Source organism: Tachyglossus aculeatus, chromosome 2 (assembly GCF_015852505.1).
Source record: "Tachyglossus aculeatus isolate mTacAcu1 chromosome 2, mTacAcu1.pri, whole genome shotgun sequence".
Lineage (NCBI taxonomy): Eukaryota > Metazoa > Chordata > Mammalia > Monotremata > Tachyglossidae > Tachyglossus > Tachyglossus aculeatus.
Window position 1 is genome coordinate 38,324,307 of NC_052067.1, and position 18,477 is coordinate 38,342,783.

The following is an 18,477-nucleotide window of genomic DNA, read 5'->3' on the forward strand; positions in this document are numbered from 1 at the left end:
ATCTAAGACTTTCAAGTGACACATTATTAAAAATAAAAATATGACTAACATGGAGCTATTCTTTACAAATGCACTTTTGCTGTGAAGGTTCTCAGTCACTTGATTAGAAAGCAGAACTGGCTTGGGATTTATTAGAATTTGAAAATTACTTTCTTAATGTACAGCTGTGGTTTTTATACTCTGTTCAGAAGAGATCACTTTGATGTTGGACTTTTTCAGAGAATACATGGTTTTCAAAAACATTACCAGAAATGTCTGGGTGCCCTTGGTCCTGTTCCCTGTAGCTGAACTTATCTTCCAAGGCTTGGTAACTTGCACCCAAAACTTCCTTTTTCCTGATTTTTCTGTATTCCTAATCCCTGCTCCTCTTCCATTCCCTTTGTCTCTTCCTCTCCCAGGCACTGACTGTCAGGGAGCCATTGAGCTCCAATCCGTTGTCTTAGAGGTGGCTAAAATTTTGATTTTTTTTAGGCGATGGGTTTGTGGACCGGGCAGCCACAGTTTTTAAGGAGCTGCTTACAAGCTCTGAAAGGTATTCTGAGTGGAAGATAGCTCTCGTTGTTGTCAGTTTAGATTTGCAGTAATAAAAGCAGTGGCTGATGGTATATGGTAGAGATGGAGAAATGTCAAGTTTATTTGAACATGTTTAGCAGGTACTCTCCCCACGACACAGAGGCATAGCCTTTAGGAGAAAGCATAGGCAACTCTTTCTTATGAATACAATGGGTTCGTTTGTCACTTGATCTTCAAAGTTTAAAGCATCAGAACAGTTTAGACATTCAGAGCACGCCAGCACTCTAGAACAGTCTATTCTATTACTGTGACCTGGGTGTTCTTTGAACATGTGCAGAGGCTTTGGTGAGGGTTAGAGCGGGACATTAAAGAGATTTATTCCTCCTTCCCTGCATGCCCACCCTCCCTCGCCCCCAGCCCCTTATCCAGGATTTGCTCACCTCCCTGGTTCATTTCCTCCCTCTCACCTCTGCTCACTGAACTTGCCCCACCCATTTTTGAAGTTTTGGGGTTTTTTGTTTTTATTTTGAATCAAAAGTTGGCGATGTAGATTGTTTTAATGTTTGTGATCATCTTCAAAGTTAGACGCATCATCAAACACAAAAAAATCAATGCTTAACCTCTAGCGATCAGTTTAAATTAAACTTTGTAGTACATATACCAAGTTCTCCTATAACGTGGGTACTGGGTCTTTGCAAAACCCCACGTTTGGAAAAACTTGTAATACCTGCAGTGATTGCTGGGTGAGAGCACACAAGTGTTCCAACACAGCTAACACATTATCTAAAGAATGTTCCCAAATTTCCTGGCAGCGTTTTAACGAAAATGCACTGTGAAAGTCCAAGTGATGGCAGAATTTAGTGTGCACCTTCAAAGTGATGCTCAGTTTACTGGGCTCACCTTTTGAATTGAAGAAGTTTTTAAAAAAGACTTGCAGCTAATTCTGACTGGTGTGCTTAATTGGACTGAAAACAACACAGCACTCGATAACCTTAGGAACTGGAGAAATAAACTAATGAAATGGCATAGTGTTAACTGGCCAAACTAAAGAATTCTCACGGCATTATATGATGTCAATTCCTCCAAAGAACTTCATATTTACCCATTTGCACATTAAAATTAAGGTTGTATATTCAAGTAAGTTTGTTTACCAGTGTGGGGCTTTTTTTTTTTTAATCCATGGAAATTTTAGTATACATTTTTGGTATGCTGGTTCGCAGTCCTGAGTCTTAGAACCACAGTTTATTGTTGCTGGAGGGAGAGTCTGTGTATTCATTGTCGTATTTATTGAGTGCTTACTGTGTGCAGAACACTGTACTAAGCGCTACGAAAGTACAATACAGCAGTAGAGACCGTCCCTACCCCCAGTGGGCTTACAGGCTAGAGGGGTGAGACAGATATCAAAACAGGTAAACGTGTGTGTGTGTGTGTGTGTGTGTGTGTGTGTGTGTAAAATTACAGATATATACATATGTAAGTGGTGTGGAGCTGGGAAGGGGGGATAGCAAAGGGAACAAGTGGGTGTGATGCAAAAGGGAGGGGAAGCTGAGGGAAAGGGGGCTTAGTCTGGGAAGGCCTCCTGGAGGAGGTGCACCTTCAGTAGGGCTTTGAAGGGAGGAAGAGTGATTGGCGGTTTTGATGAGGGAGGGCATTCCAGGCCAGAGGTAGGATGAGGGCCAGGGGGTCTGCAAGACAGGAGGGATGGAGGCCCATTGAAAAGGTTACCACCAGAGGACCGGAGTGTGTCGGCTGGGATGTGGAAGGAGAGAAGGGAGAGCATAGTCTCTAGCCCCTATTTCTCCCTTTTATGAGAATCTTTTATGATAACTAGATCTGGGTTTAGTAGTAATAATTATTAATAATAATAATATAGTGATGATATGTGTTAAGCGCTTACTATGTGCCAAGCACTGTTCTAAGCATTGGGGGGGTACAAAGGTAATCAGGATGTCCCTCATGGGGCTCACAGTCTTAATCCCCATTTTACCAATGAAGTAACTGAGGCACAGAGAAATGAAGTGACTTGCCCAAAGTCACACAGCTGACAAGTGGCGGAGCCGAGATTAGAACTCATGGCCTCAGACTCCCAAGCCTGTGCTCTTTCCACTGAGCCATGCTGATTCATAAAAGTTAAAGTAGTAAAGGCAGCAGGGGTTAATCCATCTAAATTTTGGAGCAAGAATCAGAAGGATAACGCTTTTTAATTTGCTGTAATTTACTGTATGAAGTTGATTAACGCATTACTAAATTGGGAATGGTGATGATGATGGTATTTGTTAAGCACATACTATGTGCCAAGCACTGTTCTAACCACTGGGGTAGATAAAAAGTTATCAGGTTGTTCCTCATGGGGCTCACAGTGTTAGTCCCCATTTTACAGATGAGGTAATTGAGGCAGAGAAGTTGTGACTTGCCCAAAGTCTCACAGCTGACAAGTGGCAGAGTCAGGATTCAAACCCACGACCTCTGACTGCCAAGCCCATCCTCTCTCCACTAAGCCATGCTGCTTCTCCATGTTAGGTTGTAAGGCTGCAGTTGCTGTTTTTTAAACTGTTAAATCCTAGTGCGGCAACCCAGTGAGTTTATAGTTATTTGTCCAACTGTGTATATTTTCTAAAATGCAGAAATGAAAGTACAAGGTTTAAATCTAATCATGAAATCCGTCAAGAAAGCTTAATATTATTGTTATAGGAGACTAAAAATGATGTGTCTCAGAGGGCAAAGGGTTTATTGTTATGACTGCATTTGTCACAAGGAGTTGTTAGTGCATTTGACTCCCATTGTGTCTCAACACAGGGAGATATTAATTTCTTCATCTTGGTAAATAAGTGCTTTGTTGTCAAATAGTCCGTTGTTACACACCTAACCCATACTCTTGAAATGAACTAGTTTTATTTCACTCCTTTTGGGTAGGCTCAGTAAGAATTGAGTCATTTCCCCTCTTTCGTTCTTCCACATCAGAATTCTCAAATGAAACTAAATATTTACATGAACTGACAGATCACTGCAATAAGTCTGCAAAAGCCTTAATTAGGAAGCAGTTTTATGGCACATTAGTTTTATTTTATGTACCAAAAGTAATCCTAAATTGGTGAGATCTGAAAGCTATTTAAGTATTTTTTTGGGGGGGTAAGGGAATTAGATATAGTGCAATTTAAATTGGCTCTTTAATGCAACCTTCTTAAGATCAGGGGAATTGCTAGAATTTCTTAACTTAAAGAATGTAAAATAGAATCTTAGCTTCTGTACTTGGAATGAAATAAAGCAACCAGGTGTATAAAGCCGGAGGGAGATGCCTGTACCAATAGATTTGTGTGCCCCACACTGTGACAAGAATGACTCAATCTAACACTTTATGGCTGTGTTAAACCATAATATTTATATGGGGTTTACTGTTCATACACAGTGGGGATGCCTAGAAAGTTACAGGTAGATCCAATTGCCAAGGAAGAGTAAAGTTTTTAAAGGTAAAATCGTAAAGTACAAAGGAGACATTGCTTTACAATTGATAGGATTGATAAATGGGAGCACAGTAGTAAAACAAAAGAACCAAGAGAAAGCTAGCACTTCGGATGGGAAGGGAAAAGCAGACCTCGTCCTTTTTGGCTCTCACTATTTTTCCCTTTTGCCGCCCGCCCCCCCTCCCAAAAAAAAAAAAAAAGGACTGCAACCTGGATGGTGTTAGAGGGAAGTTGTATTTCTGAGTTTTCAGAGAGCTGGGCTGCAGAGACAGGGAAAAGTGTCAGTGAGGTGCCTACATTTAAAAGGAGGGGGAAATTGAAGTGAGGAAGCTACTAATGTGTAAAGAAACCTCCAGGCGTGGAAAAATTTTTAGTCTTCCCCTGCAAGCCTGGGAGAGTGAAGTAAAGAAGTAGATCAACCCAACTTGGTGCAGATAATGTTTTTGTGTAATTTTTTAAAATTCCTCTTCTAAAGAATGAAGATCCAATGATTTATTCAGAACTTGTTAGGCTCAATCGACAGTGAGCATCAACAGCATGAAGAACAACCACTTCATGTGAAAGGTGTGGTATTTGTTCAGCACTGGTTATGTGTCAAGCACTGTACTAAGTGCTAGGGTACATACAAGGCAATTAGGTCAGCTACAGTCCCTGTCTACCTGGGGCTCCCCTTGGAACTAGGAGGGAGAATTGGTGTTTAATCCCCATTTTACAGATGAGGGAACTGAGGCAGAGAGAAGTCTGGATTTGGAGAACTATAATCATTTTGGGGTTCATGCAACCAAGAGTCATTCCCCATTGTTTATTACCAACCCAAGTCATCTCTTCTCTCCCCACTCTGCCCCTTTGGAGAAGGTGAAGAGCTTGGGAAGGGGTAGGGGGAGAAAATGAGTAACATTGGGGAAAATACAGGGGCAAAAGAGGAATGCAGTGGGGAGGAGATGACTTTATTTTAATCAGCAAAGCTGAATTTATAGTTCCCAAAAGAATGGGCCAGTTTTTAAAATGGACAATAATAATAATAATTTATTTAAGTGCTTATATGTCAGGCACTGCTCTTAGCACTGAGAAAGATGCAAATTAATCTGATCAGACACAGTTCCTGTCCCACAGGCTCACGGTTTAAACTAAGTAGGAAGGGGATAGGATATAGAATCCCCATTTTACAGATGAGGAAGGGGCACAGAGAAGTTAAGGTAACATAGCAGGCAAGTAGCGGAGCTGGGATTAGAAGCTGCTTTAACTTACAGGCCTGTGCTCTTTCCACTGAGCCACACTGCTTCCCATTGTGCAATGGATGTTCCTGTACATAGATATTTATACATGCCTTGCTAAAGGATCAGTTTCTTAAATGTTCTGTGGCAACTGAAAATGATACAAGATAATATCAAATGGGTATAGCGAGTGTTTGAATAAATCAAGATTGCCACAAAATCCTAACTTGATCACAAAAAACTAATTTGACTCATCGGTTTCAGTGTTGACACTTTCTGAGTCTCTAGATGCTTTGCACGTTGCTCTAACTTGCTCTTCTGCTCTGGAACAGAGGCAGATACTTTTTTAAAGCGTCTAAAGTTTTGCTTGATCTTACATAGCCAGTTAACATCAATTTGACATTAAGAGCCATGTAATAAATTAGAAACAAGTAAATATTTTTTTGGGAAATATCTTTTGCTGTGTAAACTTAGTTTTAGCGACCATAAGCTTTGAAAATGGAGATTTAGGATTAATGTTCAGAAGGTAAGCAGTTGCTTTGGGAAGATTTAAATCATTTTTAGAAAGTTATTCCGAACAATGTATGACATGATTAACAAAAACATAATTAAGTCTGTGAACTTTTATTTCAAGTCTAACTTGGAGGGTTGCTTCTAACCTTTTGAGTAAAACAATCATAACTGGTTTACTGCTGAATTGTATTCAATTCAGATTCAACCTGAGTTCCTGGGGTAGAAAATGGATATTGCTGGATTACTTCTATAGAATGTAGGCATGGTTGAATTTTCTTTAAGCTGCCAGGCTGCTTTAATGCTTAATTCACAGCTATTATTTCCCAGGTGCTCATCACTTCATACAACTTTTGATTTGGGCTTGATGAAGTAGAACTTCAATGCTGTTTAAACGAAGAAGTTCACTGGCAAACACTTCTACCTTGTGTGTAGAGAGAGTCTGACTGTATCACAAGCCTTATGCTTCTAGTATATGGAGTTGGATGTAGCTAGAACGAGGAAATAAGCTGAAGATTTGGCAAGGTCTCCTTGAAATTCTTTGAATAGTTTGAATGCTGGAGTGTTATCTTGACTGATTTAAATGCAGTGGAAGTTGGAAGCTAATTTTAGAAAATGTTAAATGTAAAATGCATAGAACAGCTGACCCTCAGAATTATTTAACTTTACTTTTGTGGCAGAGACCACTTACCTTACTGTGTAAGTGATTTGCCTTTTCTTTTTATTTAGTTTTCTCATCCGAAGTGCCTCTGGGAGTCAAAATTTCTGTTTCGAGCATCTCATGAATAGGATGAGTAAAATTTAGGAAAGGAGGTCATGTTAAAGATTAGTTTTCACTTAAAAGCTCTTAGCAGCTAGTGAAACTGGGACTTGGTGTTGAAGGTTTCCCAGCACCCTGTGCCAGTCATTCAGCTGGAGGACATATGAATTTATTGACCTAGTCCTTAGCCCTCATGTGTTTGTTTTTTTTTAATATGTGTATTCATTTATTTTGATGCCTCAGGTTATAAGTATTTTGAATTTTCTTCTCCCCTTAGAGTGTAAGCTCCTTGTTGTAATTATTTTGCCTCTAATGTACAGTGCATCCCATCAAGTGAGCACACAATAAAATGGTGCGACTACTAGGTGCAGCTCCAATTTTCTGTTATTTAGTCTCTTCAGCAGCAGGACCCCATTGTCAAAACCTTCTTTAAGAAGTTCCAGGTGCAAAAGCCCTACCAGCTGACTAGTGAAAAATACTTAGATGCAAGCTTGCCAACACTTTACATAACTAATAGATTCCACTTAACTTTCTTTAAGGTCCCTGAAACAGAGTTGGTGACAGTTCTGGAAACACAGCAAGGGCCATGGCTACCCAAGGTTGGTATCATAGATTTTTCAAGCACTCTTGAATTTGGGTCTTCTTCATTGGCATCAAACCCAGTCTGTCTGGCCCTGACCCCCTTGCTTTCCTCTTTCTCCTTGCTTATTTGTCAGGCTGCCTTTTACCTTATTTTCTGATGACCACTACTTAATGGCTTCGTTAAATAGCAAACAAGTAGCCACCAGCAAGAGCACAGCCTTTTTTTTTTTTTCCTATTGATTCAGTAAGTAACTGTATAGTGGCCATCTACCCCACCCCCAAAACATAATTATGTGATTGCTAAGCTGCTTCTGGCCATCACGTTTTCTCTGGTTATTTTTTGGACCAGACTTTAGTATTTATAAAGCCATTTCAATTTGACTGTAGTGGAGAAACTTCCCTTGATTGGTTCAAAATAAAAGGGAAAAGTTGGAAGGCTCTTCAGGTGGTACGTCTTTGACCTAAAATGTCCATGAATCTGCTGGCGGAAAAAAGTTAGGTGACAGCCTCAAGGCAAGGGTGTATAGGAGGATAGTCGTCACACTTCCTCCTTGCATCCTTTGCTATTCTGTCTAAAACTCCTAGGTGGGATATAGTGTTGGTTGTTAGTGTTGCTTGGTTTCTTGAATGCTAATGCTTTTATGTGCATATTCTGTTTCAGCTGATTTGATGGAGCTGGACATGGCGATGGAACCAGATAGAAAAGCAGCTGTCAGTCACTGGCAGCAACAATCATATCTGGACTCTGGAATCCATTCTGGGGCCACAACCACAGCTCCATCCCTGAGTGGCAAGGGGAATCCCGAGGAGGAAGATGTCGACACCACCCAAGTCTTGTATGAGTGGGAGCAGGGATTCTCTCAGTCCTTTACCCAGGAACAAGTGGCAGGTAAGGAGAGCGGTCAGCTAATCACTATGGAATAGGACGTTGAGTAACTTGCAGTACCACAGTAATGGGAAGTGAATTATCCATCAAATCCCTTTCTGCTTGTCAGCTTTTAGGCTTGCAATCAGGCAGTTAAAATTTTGAGCAGTTTATGGTAATTTTTTGACTTCAGATTTATAACTTGCAGATATCGATGGACAATATGCAATGACCAGAGCCCAGAGAGTGCGTGCTGCCATGTTCCCGGAAACTCTGGACGAGGGCATGCAGATCCCATCTACTCAGTTTGATGCAGCTCACCCAACCAACGTGCAGCGTTTGGCCGAACCTTCTCAGATGCTGAAACATGCAGTGGTAAACTTGATTAACTACCAAGATGATGCCGAACTTGCCACTCGTGCCATCCCTGAACTGACCAAACTGCTTAATGACGAGGACCAGGTAAAGTTCCAGAGACCTTCCTGAGTCATTCAATCAGTTTTATTTATTGTGCGCCTACCATGTGCAGAGCACTGTTCTGAGCTCTTGGGAAAGTAGAGTACAACCATAAGCCGACATTCCCTGACCACAACGAGCCTACGGTTTAGAGATAGGATGACATTGTCCTAATAAGATCTGGGAGGCTGTATATCCTTGTGACTAACTACTGGACTTAGACTTTTAGGCTCTTTATATATGAAGGGCAACTAAAATATATACATAATTAATATATATTAATAATATATCTTATATATATTAGTTGCCCTTCATATTCAGAGAGACACGACTGATGGTGAAGTTCACCTTGCACTGCATACACTCTGACCACAGCCTCAGCCATGCTGTGCACGCAAAAGCAGACCGTTCCTTGTTATATTGACAGGCTTAATGTTTGCCGTGTCTGGTGCTCTTTTCCCCTTTGCTTCCTCATCTCATTCCTGTGAAGACTTTTCTCAAGAGAACCGCTCCTTTCTTGACATGGGGGCTCCTAATGCCTAGCCCGTATCCCATTTCTAAAAAGTATTCTGAAACTTTCATCCTTCACAGGTGGTGGTTAATAAGGCTGCGGTTATGGTCCATCAGCTATCTAAAAAGGAAGCCTCCAGACATGCCATCATGCGCTCTCCTCAGATGGTGTCCGCTATTGTACGTACCATGCAAAATACAAATGATGTGGAAACAGCCCGTTGCACTGCTGGGACTTTGCATAATCTTTCTCATCACCGGGAAGGCTTATTGGCCATCTTCAAATCTGGAGGCATCCCCGCTCTGGTGAAAATGCTTGGGTATGTTAACTTCTAGTGTGAAAACGATCGCTGTCTCGGGTGTGCCGGTGGGAGGTGCTGACTAGAACTGGTCTCTTGTTTCTAGGTCACCAGTGGACTCTGTATTGTTCTATGCCATTACTACTCTTCACAACCTTTTATTGCATCAAGAAGGAGCTAAAATGGCAGTGCGTCTAGCGGGTGGGCTGCAGAAAATGGTTGCCTTGCTCAACAAAACAAACGTTAAGTTCTTGGCTATCACAACAGACTGCCTTCAGATTTTAGCTTATGGCAATCAAGAAAGCAAGGTAAGTCTGTCTGTGCAGTGCTTTGTTCTGGGAAACCTGGTCTCAAATGGTACTGAGACGACCGTGATTGACACAAGGTCCGTATAGGGCCTGAGTCACAGAAGGGCTGTCTGTCTACTCAGATGTGTGTTTTAAGAATGGAATTGATTGGATTTATTTGAGGAGGGCAGACCTCCCTGTCAGTAGCTCTCCTACCAAAGATTGTGATCACCAATGGGAGTGAATAGATTCACTAAACTGAAAGGGAAAGGTTTAGCCCCCTGCCAAGCCTGGTGAAATAGTTCTTTCATTTGTATGTATTATAATAATTATTATGTTCATAAATGCATGAACTACCATTCATTTGGAAAGTCCTTGGCTTTTTTGAATGCAATTCCAACACTGTCCCCTAATCCCAAAATAGCTGTGGTCCTTTGGGCACCCATGTTTCTGGTCCTTCTGTATAATTGGGTGGGTGGGAAGGAGCAGGGGGATTGTTTGCTCTGGCCTGTTGTCATGACAAGAGAGGGCTTAGTTGAGTGGGTGTCAGGGTCAGTTTTGGGTTTTGTTTTTTTATGTATAGTGCAGGCATGCTGTTGAGTAGATTAATATGTTCTGTAGTGGATGTTAGGTCGCTCCAGAACAGCTCCATAAGGAAACAGTTTGCACCTCACATTACTAAAAATGTGAAGTCTCTACGTGTGTATGTATATGTATACATGGATCATTTATTTTGTTTAATTGTATTTTTTTTCCTGAATTGAGCCATGTCAGGACAAAAGGAAGACAGGTAGGGCTGTCCAGGGAGGAAATAGACACAGGTGGGGTCCACGGTAGTTATTAAAGATGATTGATACCCAGGTAAAGGTAACATCTGCCTTTTATCCTTCAGTTAGCCACTGAACAAAGAGTTGATATGTTTCTCCTTTGGCATTTTATTAACTGTAGAATTAATCCAAAATATATTAAAAGAAACTAATTACCTTTTTGTAGCTGATCATTCTGGCCAGTGGAGGACCTCAGGCACTAGTAAATATAATGAGGACTTATACCTATGAAAAACTACTTTGGACCACAAGTAGAGTACTGAAGGTGTTGTCAGTCTGCTCTAGTAACAAGCCGGCCATTGTCGAAGCAGGTAAGTGTCTTGCCTTAGTCAGTTATATTTATTGAGTGTTTACTGGGTGTACGAAGCACTGTATTAAGCACCTGGGAGGGTATAACACAAGAGTTGGTAGATAAGATCCATGCTTACAAGTCAGTTAATCGTATTTATTGAGTGCTTACTGTGTGCAAAGGATTGTACTAAAAGCTTGGGAGAGTACAATACAACACTAAAACGGACACGGTCCCTGCTCCCAACGAGCTTAGAGTCTACATGCATGTCCTTAGATAATCATAACTGCATGCTGTATGATGTTTCCATGTGTTACTAGGACTCGTACTCCTAAAATCTGCCCTATAGCTTAGTGTGATCCAACACAATCAGTGTCTCTCGAGCTACCAGAAAATGTTCCTGGAAAGTTATAATTTCCTTTGCCAACAGAGCAGGGGTTGGTTCTCAAAACTAATGTAAAAGTTCTGTTGGAACCTTGACTTCTTGTCGCACAAACTGCAGAGATGTGGATTTGTTGGGGCGGAGGAGGAGTATTCTCTGGGGTGACAGTACAGATGAATCTATAACACCTGTAAGCAACAGACTCCAGCTAACAGTGACTTATGTTCAACTAGATTAGAGAGGTGGCAGGGGTCCGGTTCAAGGTGGAACATTCAATGTGAAAATGCTGTATGAATGGTTAAAAACCTCTCTAACATTTTTCCAGGTGGAATGCAAGCTCTAGGCCTTCATCTCACAGATCCAAGCCAGCGTCTTGTGCAGAACTGCCTCTGGACTCTAAGGAACCTTTCAGATGCTGCGACTAAACAGGTAAATGTTCTGAGCCAAGAAAGGGTCAAAAGAAAAAGTTCTGTTGATAGTTGTGGCACACTTAGGATTGTGTGCCAAGCACTGAGGTAGATACAAGATAATCAGGTCAGACATGGTTGCTGTCCCACATGGGGCTCACAGTCCAGGTAGGAGGGGGAAGCACCTTGGAGTTGGAGGAGCAGCTTGCCTAGTGGAAAGAGCATCAGCCTGGGAGTCAGAGGAACTGGATTCTAATCCTAGCTCTGCCACTTGCCCCTGTGCCTCAGTTTTCTCATCTATAAAATGGGGCTTCAATACCTGATTTCCCTCCTACTTAAACTATGAACCCCATGTGGGACAGGGACCGCCTGACCTGATTATCTTTTATCTACCCAATCAATCAATCAATCGTATTTATTGAGTGCTTACTTTGTGCAGAGCACTGTACTAAGCACTTGGGAAGTACAGGTTGGCAACATATACAGTCCCTACCCAACAGTGGGCTCACAGTCTAAAAGGGGGAGACAGAGAACAAAACCAAACATACTAACAAAATTAAATAAATAGAATAGATATGGACAAGTAAAAAATAGAGTAATAAATATGTACAAACATATATACCCAGTCAGAACAGAAGTGCTTAACGAACAGCATAGTAATAGTTTTTTAATCCACATTTTATAGATGGAGGCAGAGACATTAAGTAACTTGCCCAGGATCCCCCATCAGGCAGGCTCTGATTCCTGAACTGAAATACTTTTCTAAATGTGCGTCTCTCCACAGGAAGGAATGGAAGGACTGCTAGGGACTCTCGTCCAACTTCTAGGTTCAGATGACATCAACGTCGTCACTTGTGCCGCCGGGATCCTGTCCAACCTCACTTGCAATAATTACAAGAACAAGATGATGGTGTGTCAGGTTGGGGGCATCGAAGCGCTGGTGCGTACCGTGCTGCGTGCTGGTGACAGGGAGGATATCACCGAGCCTGCTATCTGTGCCCTTCGCCATTTGACCAGCAGGCACCAGGAAGCGGAGATGGCTCAAAACGCCGTCCGCCTTCATTATGGACTTCCCGTTGTGGTGAAACTTCTCCACCCACCGTCTCATTGGCCTCTGATCAAGGTAAGTGTCTGTAAAGTCAGGCCAGAGTGCAAGTGAGAATGTTTTGTTGCTGTGGCTCAGGAACATTCAGTCGGTCGGTCAGTTAGCCAGCCACTAGGTTTAGCAGTGGGTGAGAGTAGACGGGGGAGAAAGCACAGTCTGAAATCACGTAAACGTGTGTACCGATCGGTGGAAGATGGTGCTAGTGGATCTGGCAGAATTGGGGGAGGGTGTTGCAGTCTAGCGGGAAGGCATAGATTAATTCTCTTCCTTTCTACAGGCTACTGTCGGTCTCATCCGTAACCTTGCCCTCTGTCCGGCCAATCACGCTCCCCTGCGTGAACAAGGTGCCATTCCACGGTTAGTTCAGCTGCTGGTGAGAGCGCATCAAGACACCCAGCGTCGTACATCGATGGGTGGGACACAACAGCAGTTTGTGGTATGTACCCCTTGATAAGGAAAACTAAAAAGATCCGACTTGGTCTGGGTTAATTTTGTCTTGGCCACCGTGAGTTCCAGGTGCAGAAGTGGGCAAGTCCAGCATGATTCAGTTGGTTGGGGGGGGGAACCTGCCTTTGGATCATCAGTCATTGGCATGTATTGAACGCTTACGGTACACCATAATTAGTAGGCATGTTTCCTGCCCACAGTTGAGCTTACTCTGGAAGGAATCCAGGTAATATGACAGTATTAATTGGGGAAATTTAGACAGTCATTTCCAGAATATCTTTCTTCCCCCTTGGCTCCCTAGAAGCCTAGTGGAAAGAGCATGGGCCCCGGAGTCAGAGGACCTGGGTTCTAATTCTCGTTTTGCCAATTGCTTGCTGTGTGACCTTGCAAGTCACTTGAACCTCCATTTTTCCACTGAGGGAAGGAGTTAATACCTATTCTCCCTCCTACTTCAACTCTGAGCCCCATGTGAGACAGGGACTGTGTCTGTCGTAATTAACAGGTACTTACCCCAGCGTGTAGAACAGTGTTTAACACATAGGAAGCACTTAACAAGTACCATTTTAAAAATGTAAATAAGATGACTCCTTGGGTCCCTGGAGTCTTTTGTTGCTGTTTTCATGGACATGGGCACACAATTATGATCCCCTTATGTGGTCTGATGGGATTGTTCCCACTGGGGCCGTGGGTGCAACCAATAGCTTCACAATCAAATAGCCATGCAGTATATACTGTTAATTTTTTATGGGGCAAAAGGACACCCTGTGCTAAATTAGGGATCTTGTTATTGTGTAATGCTAAATTAAAATGGGCTGTTAGTCAAAAATATTTCAAAGGCATTTTTTTTTCCTCAGAGTGCTTGGTGAAAGAACCATAAAAACACTTCTGAGACCTAATGCCCGTATTTCTTACAGTGACTCAGTAGCATCAATTCAAAGAGCATTAAAAGAAAAGTGATTGAGCTGGATTGGCCAGAAAGTGATTGTGAACGTCTATTGCCCCATAAGATAGAGAGCAGGTGCTAAACCGCTCTCTTACTAAGGTATTTGTTGAGCAAGAGTAGCTCAGGGTAGGCTTTGCCAGAGATGAATTTCTTTGTCTGTGTCTGTTTTCTGAAAGCCCTCCTCATTCTCTGTGGATGACGGTCCTGAACACTGATACATACCTATTAGCCAAGTATGTGTGTGAGCACATTGCTGGCTCAGGAGTGGCCACCGATTCACAGAACAGTCTGTTGGAACCTCCCCTGGAAGAAAAGTAGAAATACACAAGTCAGTGGACCGAAGGAAAGGGAAATAATAATAATAATAATGATGATGGTATTTAAGCGCTTACTGTGTGCCAAGCACTGTTTTAAGCGCTGGGGTAGATACAAGGTAATTAGGTTGTCCCACATGGGGCTCAAAGTCTTAATCCCCATTTTACAGATGAGGTAGCTAAGGCACAGAGAAGGTAAGTGACTTGCCTAAAGTCACACAGCTGACAAGTGGCGGAGCTGGCATTAGAACCCATGACCTCTGATTTCCAATCTTTCCGCTAAGGCACGCTGCTTCTCAGGGACAGGCACAGACCTTGAAGAATCAAGTTGACAAACTGGAGGGCTGCCCGATGACGGGGGACCCAAAGAGTAAATCAATCAATCGTATTCATTGAGCGCTTACTGTGTGCAGAGCACTGTACTAAATGGGATGGGCCAACTTTAATTATTGAACTTGGTTCCCTTTGACATTTGTAGTCCCCCTTTGCCTTACCTACCAAGGCAAAGGCTCCCTAACCTAACCTGCTCCAGGTGACTGAGCTTCCACAGTGCTTGCTCCTTAACTAACTTGCTTCTTCCTACACTAGCACAGCCAGCCAGCACTCCAATCTCCTATATGGCCATGTGAAATGACATGGAACTGACCGTCATTTTTTGTCTCTTTCAGGAGGGCGTACGTATGGAAGAAATCGTTGAAGGCTGCACTGGAGCCCTCCATATCCTGGCGCGCGATGTCCACAACCGAATTGTAATCAGGGGCCTAAATACCATTCCGCTGTTCGTGCAGGTAGGTGAGATTTCATCTTGGACCCTAGAGTCTTGGCCTGGTCAAGGATCGTTCCTGGCTGCTCTTCGCCTGTAGTTCTCTACCATTCCTGAAAATATTTTTTTCCTCCTCAGTTGCTGTATTCTCCCATCGAGAACATCCAGAGAGTAGCTGCCGGGGTGCTCTGTGAACTGGCGCAGGACAAGGAAGCCGCGGAAGCTATCGAAGCAGAAGGAGCCACTGCTCCCCTGACGGAGTTGCTTCACTCGAGGAATGAGGGTGTTGGTAAGCGGGGGAAACGGGACAGGGAGCACGGTTTCAGTGAAGTCTCGGCCTCTCATCTTAACCCGCGTTTCCCCTTTCAGCAACATACGCTGCTGCAGTATTATTCCGAATGTCTGAGGACAAACCGCAGGATTACAAAAAACGCCTTTCAGTTGAGCTGACAAGCTCGCTCTTCAGAACCGAACCAATGGCTTGGAATGAGGTAGGGAGGAAATCTTTCAAAGCCTAATGAAACGGCATAACCTTCAGCATAGAAGTAGCAACTACTTCGATTGATCCGAGCACTTTTTCCGATCCCACCTTGACTATTCCATCAGCCTCCTTGTTGACCTCTCCGCCTCTGCTCACCCCTCAAGACCTCTGCGTCAAACAGACTCCTAACCATTGGGCTTTAAAGTACTCATTCACCGTCCCTGCTCCCGTCTATCTTATCTTGCCAATTTCCTACTACAATCCAACATGCTCACTTTGCGCCAACCTACTCACTGTACCTTGATCTCTTCACCCACATCCTGCCCTCTGGTCTGGAACTCTCCCTTCCTGCACCCTTTATTCACCCCACCCTCAACCTGAAACACTTATATACATACTGGTAATGTATGTTAATGTCTGTCTCCCTTCTAGGCAGTCAGCTCCTTGTGAGCAGGGAACGTGTTTATCGCTCTGTTAGTCTCCCCAGGGCTTAGTACAGTGCTCTGCACACACAAACTTACCAGCCCCCTCACGTACAATCAGATATGATTGGCCGATTGGAGGGCAAACTGTTGTAAGGCCTGGAGTAGCGGGGTGGTTCTGTGTTAACAGGGCAACCCCTGGGTTATAATGTCCCACTCTTCCCTAGCCTGCTTGGCTCAGCAACCTGAAGCAGAGAGTAGTCACTCCTCCTCTGAGCACCAGGTATTTGGAAACGTAAATGCTAATCTGTTTTCTCCTCTTACCTATATCCTCTTCTAGACTGCAGATCTCGGACTTGATATTGCTGCCCAAGGTGAACCCCTGGGATACCGTCAAGATGGTAGGTGATGCTGACTCTACGTTTAAAGGGGCCTCTGCAGCACGGCAGACCCCAGGGGTTTAGGCCGCTCTGTTTTGAAATACTGCTTGAAAAATCCATCCACTTACCATGAATAGTCCCCGCTTTTGTCCGGCCACGGTGGAGGGGGGCAGATCCAGCAGGAGGGGACAACTAGTTGTTTAAAAACAAAAAACACACAAAAAAGCCACTGCATTGTCAAAGTTACAAGAAGCTCGAAGCGTGATACTTTTAACAGTAGCGTAAAGGGTATCGTGTTCTGTTTTCTCTCCCTTTACCCCTCCCTAGATCCTAGCTATCGTTCCTTCCACTCTGGCGGCTACGGCCAAGATGCCTTGGGGATGGACCCCATGATGGAGCATGAAATGGGGGGCCACCACCCTGGGGCCGATTACCCAGTCGACGGGCTGCCGGACCTGGGCCACGCCCAGGATCTCATGGATGGGCTTCCTCCGGGCGATAGTAATCAGTTGGCCTGGTTCGATACTGACCTGTAAAATCATCTTTTAGGTAAGAAGTTCAAAACGGGGGTAAAAATACCGTACTCAACCACAGAACTCTGAGAGGACTTGGTTGGCGAGGAGGGGCTGGGCCGGTGTAGGTGTTTGGCGGAGATTCGTCTCCAAAAGTTCTCGGTTTTCTGGTTGTGTGTGGAAGTTATCAACTTCAATGTTGTGTGCTACAGCTTTTTTGCGTGTTTTAAGACTCTTCTGGGTAACATTTGCTGTTTTTAAAAAATTAATAGCAGCCTTTCTCTTTTTATACAGCTGTATTGTCTGAATGAACTTGCATTGTGATTGGCCTGTAGAGTTGCTGAGAGGGCTCGAGGGGTGGGCTAGTAGCTCAGAAAGTGCCTGACACACTAACCAAGCTGAGTTTCCTATGGGAACAATTGAAGTAAACTTTTTTGTTCTGGTCCTTTTTGGTCGAGGAGTAACAATACAAATGGATTTTGGGCGTGACTCAAGAAATGAAGAGTGCACAAGACTGGATCACAAGATGGAATTTATCAAACCCTAGCCTTGCTTGTTAATTTTTTTTTTTTTTTAAATCTCTGTAATGGTACTGACTTTGCTTGCTTTGAAAGTAGCCTTTTTTTTGCAGTAACTGTTAGTTTTTTAAGTCTCTCGTAGTGTTAAGTTATAGTGATTATTGCTACAGCAGTTTCTAATTTTAAAGGATCGAATAACAGTGTAGAACACTAACTAATTCATAATCACTCTAATTGTATTCTGAATAAAGTGTAACATTGTGTAGCCTTTTTGTATAAAATAGACAAATAGAAATGGTCCAATTAGTTTCCTTTTTAATATGCTTAAAATAAGCAGGTGGATCTATTTCATGTTTTTGATCAAAAAACTTTATCTGGGATATGTCTGGGTGGGGGCCAGTCAGAACTGTTATTTGGAACCTTGTATTGGACAGTTTACCAGTTGCCTTTTATCCCAAAGTTGTTGTAACCTGCTGTGATACAGAAGCTTCATGAGAAAATGCAGTTATAAAAATGGTTCAGAATTAAAGAGTAAACTTTTAATTCATTCAGCTGCGTCACTTGTTTCTTTTCAAAATTTGAAGCCGGGGGTAGTTCAGGTCTAGTTAAAGACTAAATGGGAGCGCATTTAGGATGAAGTAGTAAAGCTGTCGGTTTTCATATCGCCACTCACCTTGAGATCCAGGCGCTGGCATAAAACTGGCCTTGTCCGATGGGGCTGCTTGTGTTCCCAGGGGTTAATAATTACACCTTTGGTTGCACACAGGCTCCATGAACTGGTCCAGCCTGAATGGCAGCTTCCCTAGATTTAAGATGATGCCAAATAGGTTAGTTAGCTTTACAGAACATGGAAAAACAGAATATTATTCAACATTAACCTATTTATTTATTTATTTTACTTGTACATATCTATTCTATTTATTTCATTTTGTTAGTATGTTTGGTTCTGTTCTCTGTCTTCCCCCTTTTAGACTGAGCCCACTGTTGGGTAGGGACTGTCTCTATATGTTGCCAACTTGTACTTCCCCAATCAATCAATCGTATTTATTGAGCGCTTACTATGTGCAGAGCACTGTACCCAAGTGCTTAGTATAGTGCTCTGCACACAGTAAGCGCTCAATAAATAAATACGATTGATTGATTAACCTCTGGTTTGGAGCCTCAAGTTTGAAGGAACCAAAGCCTTGATACTTACATAAACATTTTCCCCAGAAGATTGGGAGAAGGAGC

The 18,477-nt window shown here is 42.9% G+C and overlaps 1 protein-coding gene across 3 annotated transcripts in view; it reads left to right on the top strand.

The window, feature by feature from the left end:
* CTNNB1 (catenin beta 1) overlaps nucleotides 1-17,796 on the top strand; it is a 39,787-nt gene extending 21,991 nt beyond the window's left edge. The window contains exons 2-16 of one of the 3 annotated variants that reach the window (XM_038772768.1): nucleotides 6,998-7,057; nucleotides 7,702-7,929; nucleotides 8,114-8,367; nucleotides 8,953-9,191; nucleotides 9,277-9,478; nucleotides 10,451-10,595; nucleotides 11,281-11,384; nucleotides 12,147-12,485; nucleotides 12,745-12,903; nucleotides 14,840-14,959; nucleotides 15,073-15,223; nucleotides 15,304-15,425; nucleotides 16,178-16,238; nucleotides 16,545-16,766; nucleotides 17,024-17,796. In XM_038772768.1, the coding sequence (XP_038628696.1) occupies nucleotides 7,045-7,057; nucleotides 7,702-7,929; nucleotides 8,114-8,367; nucleotides 8,953-9,191; nucleotides 9,277-9,478; nucleotides 10,451-10,595; nucleotides 11,281-11,384; nucleotides 12,147-12,485; nucleotides 12,745-12,903; nucleotides 14,840-14,959; nucleotides 15,073-15,223; nucleotides 15,304-15,425; nucleotides 16,178-16,238; nucleotides 16,545-16,753 (2,346 nt within the window). In that variant the 5' untranslated portion in view covers nucleotides 6,998-7,044 and the 3' untranslated portion in view covers nucleotides 16,754-16,766; nucleotides 17,024-17,796. The remainder of the gene's footprint in view (nucleotides 1-6,997; nucleotides 7,058-7,701; nucleotides 7,930-8,113; nucleotides 8,368-8,952; nucleotides 9,192-9,276; nucleotides 9,479-10,450; nucleotides 10,596-11,280; nucleotides 11,385-12,146; nucleotides 12,486-12,744; nucleotides 12,904-14,839; nucleotides 14,960-15,072; nucleotides 15,224-15,303; nucleotides 15,426-16,177; nucleotides 16,239-16,544; nucleotides 16,767-17,023) is intronic. The other 2 variants (XM_038772786.1, XM_038772777.1) reach the window with 2 other exon arrangements.
* Nucleotides 17,797-18,477: the final 681 nt, after the last annotated feature.